The sequence below is a fragment of the Microtus ochrogaster genome, chromosome 10, assembly GCF_000317375.1.
Source record: "Microtus ochrogaster isolate Prairie Vole_2 chromosome 10, MicOch1.0, whole genome shotgun sequence".
Taxonomy (NCBI): Eukaryota; Metazoa; Chordata; class Mammalia; order Rodentia; family Cricetidae; genus Microtus; species Microtus ochrogaster.
Window position 1 is genome coordinate 61916219 of NC_022016.1, and position 15860 is coordinate 61932078.

Consider the following 15860-nt stretch of genomic DNA (forward strand, 5'->3'; position numbering starts at 1 on the left):
GGCTTTGGAGCCTGTCCTGGAACTAGCTCTGTAGACCAGGCTGGTCTCGAACTCACAGAGATCCGCCTGCCTCTGCCTCCCGAGTGCGGGATTAAAGGTGTGCGCCACCACCGCCCGGCCTGGACTTGCCTTTTAAACAGGCTTTTCGAAATGTAATTCATGCTGGGCAGCAGTGGTGCATACATTTAATCCCAGCACTCAGGAAGGAAAGGCAGGTGAATCTCTGTAAGTTCAAGGCCAGCCTGGTCTACAAGAGCCAGTTTTAGGACAGCTAGGGCTGTTACACAGAGAATCCTTCTCAAGAAACCCTCCCCTCCAAAATTGTAGTTCACATACCATACAGTTTACCCATATACAGTGTATAGGCAAAAATAGCTCAGTAGTCTAAACTTAGTGTCTCAGTAGTTGGTACCCTTCTAAATTCGTATTTTATTCTAAATGGGTTAGTCCCCCACTTTTTCTGTGACTTATTTATTTTCCCTTTCATTTTTCCTTATAACACATTCTTTCATACGATAGTTTCTAAAGCTGTTTAAATGTGACCCAATCTGCTTTGTTTTACAGCTTATTCTTCTTTTTGGAGGAATCCCTTACCTTTGGAGGCTTTCTGGGCGGGTCTGTGGATCTGCTGGCTTCGGCCCAGAATATGAGGTATGTGATTTCTTTGCCCAGATTGGTCAGTCTTTATTTTGCTTGTTACACTAAGTTGCCTTTTTGGCTTCTACCATCATTAGACTTGCCTCTCAGTCCCAACAGTCTTTGTGTGTATTAGCATAATGCCAGTAGTTAGGGTACTTTTCTGTTGCCATGACAACTACAACCAAAGCAGCTTGTAAAAGAAAGCATTTTATTTGGGACTCACCATTTCAGAGGTGAGTCCATACTACCATGCCAGGGACATGGCAGCAGGCAGGCACGGTGCTGGGGCAGTAGCTGAGAGCTTGCATCTGATCCACAGACAGAGGCAGTGACACACCTCTTCCAGCAAGGCCACACCTTGTAATCTTTACCAAACAGTTTCACCAACTAGCGACCAACATTCAAGTACTGTACCTATGGGGGAACATATCACTCAGCTACCACAGCTAGTTACTAGAACTCCAGAATTCTAAGGGCTTTTCAGCTTATTTCCCAGTCATATAACAGCCAATATGAGTATTTTCAGTTAGCAGGTGGCTTTGTTCCGTGTGGCTAGGTAGCGAGTCAGCTTGTTTTTGTCTTATGGGTTTGTCATCCAGTGCCTAATGACAGTGGGGAGAACATGCCCTCTTTTTAACTTTCGTAGTGCTGTTTTATCATAAATTCACATTACATGGTGAGTAGTCATTTGATCTTACCCAGGACGGAAGGGCACTGGGAAATGTAGTCTTGATTAGGCTGCTGCTTGTTAGAAACAACCCTGTGCAGTGACGGGGTACGTACCATTAATTCAGTGGGACTCATGCTTAGCAGATTCTTCTGTGGCATACATAGTAAGCAGATGCTTCAGATTAAGACAGAATATCTATGGCGCATGCCTTTAATCCCAGCACTCAGGAGGCAGAGGCAGGCGGATCTCTGTGAGTTCGAGACCAGCCTGGTCTACAAGAGCTAGTTCCAGGACAGGCTCCAAAACCACAGAGAAACCCTGTCTCAAAAAACCAAAAAAAAAAAAAAAAAAAAAAAAAAAAAAAAAAAAAAAAAGGCAGAATATCTATCTCCTTAAGTGAACTCTCCATCTGTAATGGATGCTACAACCCTGCTTTCTGAGTTTCTCCTGGAAGCTTTGGAGTCGGTTACCTCCTTCTTGACTCTATTGAAAATCATGGACCTCCTGTGTGAGTAGGTACTCTTGGCTTTAACTCTGTGTAGGCAGAGTTTCTCCGTATCTCAGCAGTTGCTTCCCAAATCACCACTCAGAGACTTATTAATTACAGATGCTCAGCCAGTAGCTCAGGATTATTACTAACTAGCTCTTACAACTAAATTAGCCCATGTATTCATCTGTGTCCTGCCACGTGGCTTGTGACTTGTGACTCTCCTCATACACATCTTGCTTGTTCTCTGTCTCTTGGCATCTCCTCTGACTCTACCCTTCTTCCCAGCATTCTCTCTACCCCAAAAATTCTGCCTAGCCATTGGCCAATATGCTTTTTATTAACAATAAGAGCAGTACATATTTACAGTGTACAAAGATTGTTCCACAGCAGCTCTGCTCATCCTGTGCCCTTTTCCATATACCATTTTCTAAGGCAACAGGATTCGTGTGTGTGTGTGTGTGTGTGTGTGTGTGTGTGTGTGTCAGACGACAGCTTGCAGGAGTCAGTTCTCCCTTCCATCATAAGGGCTCTAGGGCTGGATTGAGCCAGTCAGGCTTGGTGGCAGACCTCCTTACCGACTGTGTCGTCTTGCAGGCTCAGAGTAGAGTAAACACAGCTTCCATATGTGCCAGATGATAAGAAATACTCATCTCTCACTATGCAAGGCAGTGCAGCTCATCTGCACATGTATGTGGAGACATTCACTGGGCATGTGCAACTAATGGCTTCTCTCCCCTTCAGCCCTGACAAAGAAAAGTGACTCTCTTCTCCCTCAGCAGACATTAACGGCCATTACCTCCGCAGCTAGGCACAAGTCTTTATCTTAATGGGATGAGTTTTGTATTTAAGAATGACTTTGTATTCTTTTCATATTGTTTAAATAGCGAGGCCTTGTTCTTTTGTGGCTGCGTGATGCCAGAGTCCTCACTTTGTGTAGTTCTGATATGTACAAATGTAAGTTGCCACGGTTTGGTTGGAACACCACCTCTTCAACACTGTGGCTCAAATTTCAGTTACCATGGTGTATTATGTGAATAGTCACATAAACTGCAGAGCTCCCTCTTAGCTGTTCAGCATACAGACCACAGGATAAGTGGTAATCAGGACCAGTCAGATCAATATTTTCAACAATCTGAGTGGCTGGTTGCTGCACATCTGTTATTCAGTTATTCAGAATGTGATGCCTCATTCTATGTAGCCCTGGCTGGCCTGAAACTGTCAACCAGTCTGTCTTCAAACACACAGATCCTCCTGCCTCTGCCTCCTGAATGCTGGCATTAAAGGAGTGCACCACCATTCCTGGCCCAGGTGTTAGCTTTGTACATATTATCCTTTGCATATATTCTACATTAATAAAAATTAAAATAATGCATTCTAAAATGCCAAAGGTGGTTTTTATGTCCTGAGAAGCCGGCAATAAGAAAGTTCAGTAATGCACAGAACTTCTTGTATAATTAAAAATATTCTTTTGGGCTGGAGAGATGGCTCAGTGGTTAAGAGCATTGCCTGACCTTCCAGAGGTCCTGAGTTCAATTCCCAGCAACCACATGATGGCTCACAACCATCTGTAATGAGGTCTGGTGCCCTCTTCTGGCCTGCAGAGATACACACAGAATATGTATACATAATAAATAAATAAATATTAAAAAAAAAGAAGAACAATAAAAATATTCTTTTGTTTGTTTTTTGAGACAGGATTTCACTGTAGCTTTGGAGCCTGTCTTGAAACTAACCTCTTTTAGATCTGCCTGCCTCTGCTTCCCTAGTGCTGGGACTAAAGGCGTGCGCCACTACTGCCTGGCTTAAAAATATTTTCTATATTTAAAAATGAAGCCAGGTATAATGGTTTACAATGTGTGCATTTATACCTGTAATCCTAGCACTGATTAGGCTGAGGCAGGAGGATTGTGAATTTGGGTACTATTAGGAATATTTCCTAACCAGTCCTCTCCGGCACAAAGAACTCCAATCAAACCAGATTAGACCAAATCAAAAATGCCCACATTTAATGAATGCTGCACCAGAAGTATGGGGGTGGGCAGGGCACGGGGGACGACAGGGAGAGCACATGCAAAACCCGAAACAACCTGTTTCTTTTTCCAGCACAAGCCTAAATACCCTGTGGGAGTGGTCCTGGCCCTCCCCCAGGGAAGGGTCAGCTCTTGGAGTTGGAGTTCAATTGCTTGGCAGGCTGGGAATTAGAGTCCAAGTGCTTGGCAATTCCCAGGCCAGGGACTGGGGTGACACTTTCAACTTAATATTATATTCCAGACTCTTTGGATATAGGGGTGTTAGAGGACTAGGGTCTCACTTTTGACCAAACAGGTACATAATAAGATCTCTATCTCAAAAAAAAAAGAGAGAGAAAGAGAGAGACAAAGAGAAGAAGGAGGAGTTGGAGAATCACAGTTTGCTCTAGGTGTAGGCAGCATGTTTCTTTCAGAACTTCCCGGTGTCCCAAACTTCCAGCAAAGAGTCTCACACCTAGTGTCCTGTTTTTGTGCAGTGAGATAAGGCCTGGTCTTTCTCAGCAAGTGATGAGCCTCCTTGACTCAGAGTACTCCAGAGTTCTGCTCCATGTTGTGCATAAATGGGTTGGGCCGAGCCGGTTCCCGTTATATGCAGCATTTATAATGCTCTATGTCCTAGAGCCCTGGAGCACTGCCTTCTAGAAACAGTTTTTCCTCATTGCCCAGGTTCCTGGAATGTCTTCCTTCTGGGTTGGTGTGGAAACAGAAGAAAGCTGCCACTGCCTATATACTCTGCAGGTTTCTCCAGGGGTGACTTCTGTACCCCACTGCCTTTCTCATCGGAAATGTTTCCCTTGACTCTGCTCCTCTCCCAGGTTCAGCTCATACTTGCCTTTTGGGAGTAAAGCAAGAAACATCATGAAAGTTAGAAAAGAGAAATGGGAAAATTTATAAAAAATTAAAAGGGAAATTGGGTAATTCTTGGCTTTTGATTGAACAGTTTTTTGAAGGTGATTAAAGTAATTATTGGGACTAATTTTCTCTATTGGAATTTAGCATTTTACAAAAACTTGAACACACTGCCTGGTCTAGTTTCTCCCTCCCTCCCTTGTTAGGGTTTCTGTTCCTCTCAAGAGACACCATAATCACTGCAGCTCTTATAATGGAAAACATTTAATTGGGTGGCTTAACAGTAGTTGAGAGATTTAGTTCATTATCATCATGGTGGGGCATGGTGGCATGCAGGTATACATGATGCTGGAAAAAGGAGTTGAGAGTCCTACATCTTAGTCTGCATGCAACAGGAAAGAACTGAGACACTGGGCATCCCTTGAGCATATATGAGACTTCAAAGCCCTCCCAACAGTGACGCACTTCCTTCAACAAGACCGAACCTAGAACAAAGCCACACCTCCTAATAGTGCCACTCCCTAGGAGCTTATAGGGGCCAATTACATTCAAACTGCCATTTCTTCCCTCCCTCCCTCCAACCTCCTTCCTTCCCTGAAACAGGTGTCACCTAAACTGACTCAAACTCAAATCTGCCTACCTTTCTGTCTCCCAGTGAGTGCCGGGCCTGCTCTATTTTGTTCTGAGTCCACCGAGTGCTGGCCATCACACTCATTTCACACTCGCACTTCTCTCTCTGGGCTTTTGCAAATTGCTTGAAATTTCTTCTCCTTTTAAGGTTGTTTCTCTCTTTCTTAAATTCAGCTAAGTGTGGTGGCTCATACCTTTATTCCCAACCCTGGGGAGGCAGAAGCAGTTGGATCTTTGTTAGTTTGAAGCTATCCTGGTCTTCATAGTCAGGGAGTCCTGGGCCAGCCAGACCTACATGGTGAGACCCTGCTTCAAAACAAACACACAACAAAACCAAGAATAAATGTTCCTTGAATCCAACTAGCAACTCTCTTTTCTGAATACTACCAACCATTGTGTCCCTGTGACTTAAGGTGGCTTTCAAGTCATGCCTCTTCTTCCAGGTAAACATTTCCCAAGGGTAGGATACCGTTGCAGGCCTGTTCCCCACAGGATCAAGTGCATTGCTTGGGATATAGTAAGCACACATGCATACTTGCTGATTTTTAAATTTTTTTTCTTGTCCTTAGATCATTCAGTCTTTGGTGTTCCTTCTGTTGGCCACACTCTACAGTGCACTGACTGGCTTGCCGTGGAGTCTCTATAATACTTTTGTGATAGAAGAAAAACATGGATTCAATCACCAGGTATAATAGAAATTATCAGGGTTTTTAATATGAAGATTTTTTATGCATTGGTCCTATGGTGGCAGTAATTTAGGTATAGTTTGCTATTTAGAGCATGAATCAACTGAGGAAAAAGAAACCACAGTTACTATAAAGACCTTAGTTTAAGGTCTTGATAGAGGGTTAGAGAGATGCCTCAGAGGTTAAGAGCACTGGCTGCTTTTCCAGAGGTCCTGAGTTCAATTCCCAGGAACCACATGGTGACTCACAACCATCTGTAATGAGATCTGTTGCCTTCTTCTGCTGGTCGTGTGTGCGTATTACATATGTAATAAAATAATGAAATTTAAAAAAAAGAAAAGGTCTTGGTAGAAACTGAACACAAACGTTTAGTGCTTTTCAGCTAATATTAATTACATTATTTTAAACTATGAAATGCAAGAGTTTTGCTTATTCTCCTAGCTGTCCCAGTGTCCTCTAATACATGCTGACCTTGATATTGCTTTACTGAGGTGCTTTGTGTCCTCTTAGAAGTATTTAAAAAGCAAACTGATTCCTCAGTTAATAGTGGCAATATTATCTTTTTTTCAGACTTTGGAGTTTTTTCTGAAAGACACAATCAAAAAATTTACTGTGACTCAGTGTATTTTATTGCCTGTGTCGTCCCTTCTGCTTTACATTATTAAAATTGGAGGTGATTACTTTTTTATTTATGCCTGGCTGTTCACATTAATTGTTTCTCTGGTAAGTAAACTCTTTATTCATTTATTTGAGGATTTCCTATATGAGTTGTCTCAGGGTTTCTATTGCTGTGAAGAGACATGACCATGGCAGCTCTTATAAAGGAAAACATTTAATTAGGTGGGTTACAGTAGTTCAGAGGTTTAGCTCATTATCATCATGATGTGCAGTCGGACATGGTTTTACATCTGAGAGTTTTACATCTCGATATGCAGGCAACAGGAAGTGGTCTGAGACACTGGGCTTGGCTTGAGCATATATGAGACCTCAAAGCCCACCCCCACAGTGGCACACTTCTTTGAGCAAGGCCAATACCTACTCCAACAAAGCCACACCTCCTAATATTGCCACTCTCTAAGAGCTTATGGGGGCCAGTTACATTCAAACTGCCACAGTCTACTGTATTTACATTGATCCCCCCTCCTCCAATTCTATGTTCCTCAGACTCCCTCTCAATCTCATGGACTCTTATTCTTTAATTATTTCATTTTCGTCTGCAAAAATTCCTTGAGATTACTAAAACTAGATTTAGTTTTTGTTGACATGTAAGTAGTTCCTAAGTAAGGGTACAGTGTAACCAACTGCCCATGTACATATTCCTCTCAGTTCCTGCTCTGGGACTTTATCTGGGTATAAAGATAGGAGCACTGATTGAGCATAGATTTTCTTCTCTTTTTGCTGACTTTATATTGCTGAGGAAATCCAGAAGTGCCATGTGCCATTTTAAGCAAAGTAAATGAGAGTGTGTATTATAGCTGCCTTACAGTGCCAGGACTCCCCAAGAAAGGCCTGTTGATTGGCCCCAGCGCTCTTAGTCAAGTTAACTCGACTTGCTTGTTGTTCTATCACACTGTTCCTTTGATTTAATTTACTAAACAGACATGGCCCCAGGTTTTGGTTGGATGAACGATGATTGTATCAAATAATTGAAGTTTTTAATAATGGGCAGTTTTTCTGACTTACTTTCCAGGTTCTGGTCACAATTTATGCAGATTACATTGCCCCTTTGTTTGACAAATTCACACCTCTTCCTGAGGGACAGCTAAAACAAGAGATCGAAGTGATGGCAAAGAGTATTGACTTCCCTCTGACGAAGGTGTATGTTGTTGAAGGTAAGGCACCCTAACGTGACAAGGTTTATCGGGTGGTTTGTTTTGAGCACTTTATTCTTAAATCAGCCTTTACTGTTTGTTTTCAATTTGTTACTTAAAAAATAGGATAAGGTTTTACATTTGGCTTTTTAAGATTTATAGGAACTGAACAAGAGAAGCGCTCAGCAGTTAAGAACCCTGGATGTTCTTCCAGAGGGGCCAAGTTTAGTTTTCAGTACCTATACAGTGGCTCACAACTGCCTGTAACATAAATTTTCAAAAATGAAATAAAAGTAAAGAAAAAGGTTTATAAGAACTTAGGACATTTTCCAGGATAGACATTGGTAGCCTGATGCCAAATCCTGTTCCTGCACCAGCTCTGTTTGGTCAGCTGTACAGGACTGTTCTTAGTCTTTGGCCAAAGCCTTTTTCCTGTCTCGTACTGTGCCGTGTAGTAGACTAGTCTTTCACTCCAGTGTTTGCCCGGCTCCTTTGGGTAACTGAGTTGGACTCTTGGATGATCAACCATGTAGCTCTAGTTTAGGGGCTCTAAAACAAAACCAGTGTTCTTGATTTTGTTTCCCCTAGCAGAGCATCAGTGTGCCAGAGGACTCTGCCTGAGGTACCATCAGGCCCCTCGCTTCAGTTAACAGCTTTTCTGATGGCCTCAGAGTTAAGCCACCTGTGAGCTTTCACAAGCCTGCTTACATTTCACTGGGTGGTGGTGGCCTCTCATGGCTTTAATGTTCTGAGTTCCAGGCCAGCCTGGTCTTCAGATGAGCTCCAGGACAGCTAGGGCTACACAGAGAAACCAAAGGGGAGGGAAAATGACTGCTTACATTTCTAGGAGGCCTACAAAGTTTAGAGGAAAGCTATTGCATGTGTCAGAATCTATAAATTAAAATCTGTCTAAAGTAAATATAGCTGATGGCGCCTCAGCAGCTTACTGTCCATGGGATCTTGAACAAACCACTTCCTCTCCCTAGCTTTCAGCGGTGCTTCCTCTGCACTGTAGTTCCCTGAAAACTCTGTTCGCTGTTCAGAGCTTTGTGGTTACATTGTCTCCTTCGGTTCTGCATGGCAGAATAGCCACAGACAGGGCACGTGAACCTGGCTTGTTCCAGTAAGACTACATGCAAACAAGCAACACCTGCATTTGGTCTGAAGCCATGGTTTTCTGGTGCTTATTATAAACTAAAATATCATCAGTGCAAAGCATCTGCAAAGTGAAGGGGCAGTTGTAACTAGCATGAGCAGCGGCCTTTGCCAATCAGAGTAAAGAGTTTAGTTTTTTGTTGATGATTGAGACAGTCCATGTAGCCCAAGCCAATTTCAGAATTACTGTACATGTGCACACATATGTGCGATTATACACACAAACATACATTTTTTAAAAAGTAGAAGGGATTGGAGAGGTGGCTTAGCAGTTAAGAGTGCTTGCTGTACCAGAGGATCCAAATTCAATTCCCTGCACCCACATGGTGACTCCCAACTGTCGATAACTCCAGTTCCAAGGGATCTAACACCCTCTTCTTGCCTCTTAGGCCCCAGGCACACATAGGGTGCACACCCATACATATAAAACAAAAATAAATCTAAAAACACATTTCAATAAGATTTTGGTTTGTTCGTTTTGTTCTAAAGTAGAGCCCTAACATCTGTCACTGGCAGCTGTGAATGAATTCTTGACAGCTTTGCTTCCCTGTGTGATTTTCTTGGCTATTCAGAATTCCCGGGGCTGCATCTCACCCACTAAGCTGGTGCACAGAGCTAGCTGCAGGAATTGCTGAGGAAGCAAATACCTGACTTTTAGGTTTCCCAAATGAGAAGCAGACTCACAGAAAACCTTCACTGTGTGAAATTCCCTGAACTCTGAAAGAAGATTCCAGTAACAAATGAAAAAAAGTACAGGTAAAAATATAAATATCTAGGGACTGAAGAGGTGGCTCAGCAGCTAAGAACACTTGCTCTTCTGGAGGCCCTGAGTTTGGATCCGAGCACCCTTATTGGGAGGCTCACAACCACCTGTAACTCTAGCTCCAGGGGATCCTTTGCCCAGTTTTGGCCTCTGCAGGCACTTACACACAAACACACCTTTTTTTTTTTTTAATCTTAACAACAAATAAGAAAGAGAGATGGCCCAGTGAGTAAAGGACTTGCTGCCAAGCCCAAGGACTGAACTGATTCCCTAGAACCCACCTGGTAGAGAGAATGAACTTTCTGAACTCCACACATGAGCCATGGTACAAGTATAAATACACACAAAAAGTAAATTAGCAGGGAGCTGGAGAGTGGTCAGCATTTCACAGTGTTTGCTTTGAAATCATGAGAAGCAGAGTTTGATCCAAGTGCCCCTCTAGCAAGTCGGAAGTCCAAAAACACCTGTGTCTGCAGCTCCAGGTTCTGATACCCTCAGCTGGTCTCCGAACCCCACCACCACCACACACACACATTAATGAATTAAAATTTAAAATTCCTTTAAGAATTCAAGCATAGTTGAGATCTGTCCAGGGCTTCTGTAGCTAGAAACCCTCATACGGTAATTGGGTTGATGTTTTTTTGTTTTTTGTTTTGTTTTTCTTTTTCTGTTTTTTGAGACAGGGTCTCTTTGTAGTTTTGGACCCTGTCCTGGAACTCACTTTGCACACCAGGCTGGCCTTGACCTCACAGAGAACTGCCTGCCTCCCTCCTGAGTGCTGGGATTAAAGGCTTTCACCACCACACCTGGTGGTGATTGGTTTTGCTTTGCACACGTGACTAGTTCCCAGGGCTATGGGAAGGGGCTGCAGGACTGCTAGCAGAACACGTGAAAGCCCTGATCATCCCAGGTAATAGTTTATAAGTGAGTGTGGGCTGGACGTGTTCATGTTCATAGGAGCTTGGCCGCATCGAGAAGCAGGCAGAGCCATCTAGCCTAAAAAGTAATCCTAAAGGAAATTGCTTAAAGTGAGATTCCAGAGATCTTAGATGGGAATTTTGAAGTGTTGTCCTTATGTCCATGATTCAGACTGAGGCAGAAGAAGTCAAAGGAGGCTGAAACAATACCAGGGTTTGTTTTTTTGTTTTTATTTTGTTGTTGTTTTTTAAGGATTGTCTTGAAGAGAAATCTTGCATTTAAGTGTAGGGGAAACTAAGGTGGTCTTGTTGGGCAAAAGAAGAAATCACAACTTGTAAATTTCTTTTCTTTGAAAAAAAATTTATGGGTTTTGTTTTTTTAGATTTATTTATTTTTATTTTATGTGTATGAATGTTTTGTTTGAATGAATGTTTGTTTACCACATGTATGCCTGGTGCCCATGGAAATTAGAAGAGGGCATTGGATCCCTATATTCATTGGAGCTCAAGTTATAGGTGGCTGTGAGTCACCCTGTGGGTGCTGGGAGTTGGCCCTTGGCCCTCTGCAAGAACACTTGCTCCAAGCCGGGCGGTGGTGGCGCACGCCTTTAATCTCAGCCCTTCGGAGGCAGAGGAAGGCAGATCTTTGTGAGTTCGAGGCCAGCCTGGTCAACAAGATCTAGTTCCAGGACAGGCTTCAAAGCTACAGAGAAACCCTGTCTTGAAAATAGCAAAAAACAAACAAACAAACAAACAAACAAACAAAAACCCTACATGCTCCTAACCTCTGAGCTATCTCTTCAGCCCTATGAATTTCCTTAATAAAAATGCATTTATTTTAAATAATTGTGTTATTATAAACTCTTTAGGTTGGAAATGTCAGCATATATTTTTGGCTTAGAATTTAGTGTTTTCTATAGAGGGGATAAAAATTAAATTTAGCAATTAAAAAAAATCTGTAGACTTAGGTGTAGACATGTCACACAGGTGGCTGCTTATACAATCCTGGGGTTTCAGGGAGAAGCTGGTTCTCAGAACATAGGTTTGGAAGTCCCTGGCACATATCTGGTGTGCCAAAGATGCAGGCAACACCAGGTTCAAAATTGGCAGAGAGGAATGGAAACAGTGAGGCTAAGTGTTCAGCTATGTGTTCGGTGCTGCCCAGAATCCAGTGGACAGCACAGTGTGAAGACACTGGTGCAGTACCTTTCATTCGCACGGAATTTTTATTCTCATGCATTGCTTTGCTATTTTACTAGTATTATTTAATCCAGTCAGTAAACAAGCATTATTAAATATAAACTACTTGCCAAGCACAAAAAGTTTACAGAATAGTACAGAAACTCCTAAACTTTAATTATATACGGATTCCCTGGGAAGCTTGTTAAAGACAGCTTCCTTACCTCCACCCTAGAGACTCTGACTTGGTAGGTGTTCCCAGTGTCTGTGAGTTTGATGTGGCTCTTCCTTGGATCATAATTGAAGAAGCCTGGACCAATGGGAACTATTGAGACCTCAGTTTTGTTTGTCTGTATATGACCTGACTACCACATCAATAGCTTTAGATGACATCTAAAGTTTCGAACTAATTACATTACGAGATGAGGGCTGGGGATATGACTCAGTAGATGCTTGACTAGCAAGCATGAAGCCCTAGACTCCTTCCTCATTAAAAAAAGAAAAGAAATATGAGGGGCTGGAGAGAAGGCTAGCAGTTAAAGGTGTCTGTTGTTCTTGAAGAGGGGGCTGAGTTTGATTCTCACAACCTACGATGGGTGGCCCACAACTGTAACTCCAACTCCAAGGGATCCAATGCCTTCTTCTGGCCTTGCAGGCACCCATACTGTACACATGCATACACACACACACACACACACACACACACACACACACATGCACGCACTTAAAAAGAATAGTACGAGAATGATAATAACATTTGCCACAGTACTAACAAAATAGGGCCATATGTTTGTCTCTTAACTTCCAGGTAACTACCCAAAAAATGATATTACAATGCAATAAATAATAATAACCACTACTTATCAAGGCTTTACTATATTCTAAACATACTGCCAAGTGTATTATATTTGGAATATGAGTAAATGCATGGCCAGGAGAGTGATTCAGTTGGTAGAATGCTTGCCTAGCGTGCGCAAGGCCCAGGATTTTATGCCCAGCACCACATAAACCTTATGTTGTGCCCACACCCTTAAACCCAGCACTTGGAAGGTAGAAGCACTAGGATCAAAAGTTCAACATCATAGCACTGGTAAACAGTCTGGGATACATAAGCCCCCAAGTAAATTTTTTAAATTATGTATATATGTGTGTGTCTGGTTATGGGAGATCAGAACTAGTACCAGAATTCCTTGAGCTGGAGTTACATGTGGTTGTGAGCCACCTGCTATGGTGCTAGGAACTGAATTTAGGTCCTCTGCAAGAACAGAAAGTGCTTTGAAATAAGTCATCTCCCCAGCCCCCTCCACCATGACTTCTCTTGGCCTCTGCCAGCCTGTGCACACAGGTGGCATCCCTAAATAAATACACACATGTCTAAATAAAAATAAATGTTTTTAAAAAATGAAAATGATGGAATGGAGAGGTGACTCAGCAGTTAAGAACACTGACTGCTCTTCCAGAGGTCCCCAGCTCAATTCCCAGCACCCAGATAGCAGCTCACAACTGTCTAACTTTAGTTGCAGGGGATTGATACCCTCACTCAGACACATATGCAGACAAAACATCAATGTACACAAAATGAAAATAAATAATTTAAAAATAGAATTGAATAGATGTAAAATTCACATTTTCTTTAAGAAACTTAGTTTTCAAGAGAAATAATTTGTCATTTTTTTATTTAAATACATATATATAAATAATAGTATTTAATGTTGGTCAAGGTATGTTGTTATAATATCTTATGAGGCACATTTTAGCCTTGCTTCATAGACAGGAAACTAGAGCTTTAAGACAGTTCCTAGATTTTCACAAGTTGTACACTCCAAAGCCAGGATTTGAGCTCAAAGTACTCTTAGCCACTTTATTCAAATTACTACACAAAGAAGAACATTTGGAAATTGCAGAAGTCCATAAAGAAGGAACTCTCTTTATGAATTCCTTTATGAGAGTTCGGGTACTCTCAGCCTCTGTTGAAAGTTTAAGTGTGTTTCCTTCCAGTCTCCCAGACGCTTTTCTGCTAATAGATGTCTGCTTTCTAAAAAGCCCTGGAACAGAGACAAACGACGCCCATACTTCTAGGTCCCCATGAACTTCACTTCCTTACTGTGGTGTTTTTTCTTGTAGCCTTGGGTTTATGCCTTCCTGTCTACATGCATGGTTTTTGATAATATGGTAACCTTAAGTATGTGTGGCATTTTGTATTCTTCACGATACTTGGGTGAGCTTTTCTCTTGCTAAATTCCACGCAGGTATATAATTTTTTTTCTGGCTGTCTAGAATTCGATTTCATAGCTTTACCACAAGTTAATCATTTTAATTAGGTGTTTAGGCTGCGTGTACTATGGCTGCAAGCCAGTAGTGTAAGTGGGGTAGTGTAAGTGGGGCAGGGCGACAGCCACCCCACTGCTGCTAATGAGTTCTGTTAATGCGGTTTCTCCAGGTATTAAACAGCTTGGAAATGTTAACGCCCTTCCCATTAGTTCTGAAGGACCCAGATGGTTTAACTCTGTTCCGTGCTTTGGACTGTCTTTCCTTAGGGTCTAAGCGCTCTTCCCACAGCAATGCTTACTTTTATGGCTTCTTCAAGAACAAGAGAATAGTTTTGTTTGACACTCTACTAGAAGAATACTCTGTACAAAACAAAGACAACCAGGAGGAGCCTGGCACGGAGCCCCGCAATGAAGGCGAAGGGGACAGTGAAGAAATAAGAGCTAAAGTGAAAGTGAGTTCTTTTGTCCTCAGACTCTGACTCAGTTCTTCCACAGTTTCTTTGACAGCTCGTTAAACACAGTTTCTGTCTACAAGTGAAGGTCACAGGGCCACAAATAGAGATGCTATGGATCCTTCAAGTTCTGCTCTTTGGGGAATGATTACCTTTAGCACATGCTAAACTACCTTGCAAGCTTGCACACGATGTACATAATAGTGAAAGTTCTTATTTTTTTAAAATCATGTGTCTGTTCGAAGCCAGCCTGGTCTATAGAGAGAGTTCCAGGACAGGCTCCAAAGCTACAGAGAAATCCTGTCTCTAAAAACCAAAATTTAAACATGTAATAGCTTTACTTGTGTGTGTGTGTGTGTGTGTGTACCTGTGCACGCTGTGTATACTATGTGTGCACACTATGCAAACATGGAAGCCAGAAGGACAAGTTGTAGGAGTTGTCTCCTGCTACTGCAGGCCCTGGGAATTGAAATCAGCTAGTCAGGATTGGTGATAGTTATGGGGTATCTACAGAGAAGACTACTTGGACACAGGTTTAAATCAATAAATGTCTTTGTTAACTGGCCAACAACTAAACTGGGTGTAATCAGTATAGCCCCATTGTAGTCCCAAGTCTTTTTTAGGGTGAACTTTTTTTTAAGATTTATTTATTATGCATTCAGTGTTCTATGTGCATGTACACCTGCAGGCCAGAAGGGGGCACCAGATCTCATTATAGATGGTTGTGGTTGCTGAGAATTGAACTCAGGACCTCCAGAAGAGCAGGCAATGTTCTTAACCTTTGAGCCATCTCTCTAGGCCCTTTAGGATAAACTTTTAAGCACAAAACCCATGCCTCGAGTTGACATGCTTTAGCTAACAAACATAGTCAGCCAGAATGAAGCAAGACTACAGAAGCTAAAAAGGAGAGTTAATACATTCAGAGACTTTCCCAGAACTATGGATTTTGGTGGATTAGGTCTTTGTTTTAATTTTGACTGGTGATGCTGCCTACATGCTGAGTTTTATGGCCTGAATGGTACTTCCATTATGGAGTCAGTTGTACTAAGATCTGAGGGTCTGTTGAATGTCACCTTTATCTGATGAGCCATCTCATTGGCCCATGTTCCTTTTATGTTTATGATCAAAGAATTTCTGCAGGCAAAATAAGATGAACATTTACTTTTTGGTGTAATTGAGACATAGCAGTTACTAGGCTTTACTTTGTAGTGGACAGAGTTGACCTAGTCTGTCATTTAGTCACTGAGGTTCCTTGGGTGCATTATATAATTGAATCAGGTTTTTTTTTTTTTTTTTTTTGGTTTTTCGAGACAGGGTTT

At 42.0% G+C, this 15860-nt stretch overlaps 1 protein-coding gene across 1 annotated transcript in view; it reads left to right on the forward strand.

The window, feature by feature from the left end:
* Zmpste24 (zinc metallopeptidase STE24) overlaps positions 1-15860 on the forward strand; it is a 40398-nt gene that overhangs the window by 10453 nt on the left and 14085 nt on the right. The window contains exons 3-7 of the mRNA XM_013348456.2: positions 565-651; positions 5878-5994; positions 6565-6717; positions 7685-7826; positions 14357-14541. Of these exons, the coding sequence (XP_013203910.1) occupies positions 565-651; positions 5878-5994; positions 6565-6717; positions 7685-7826; positions 14357-14541 (684 nt within the window). The remainder of the gene's footprint in view (positions 1-564; positions 652-5877; positions 5995-6564; positions 6718-7684; positions 7827-14356; positions 14542-15860) is intronic.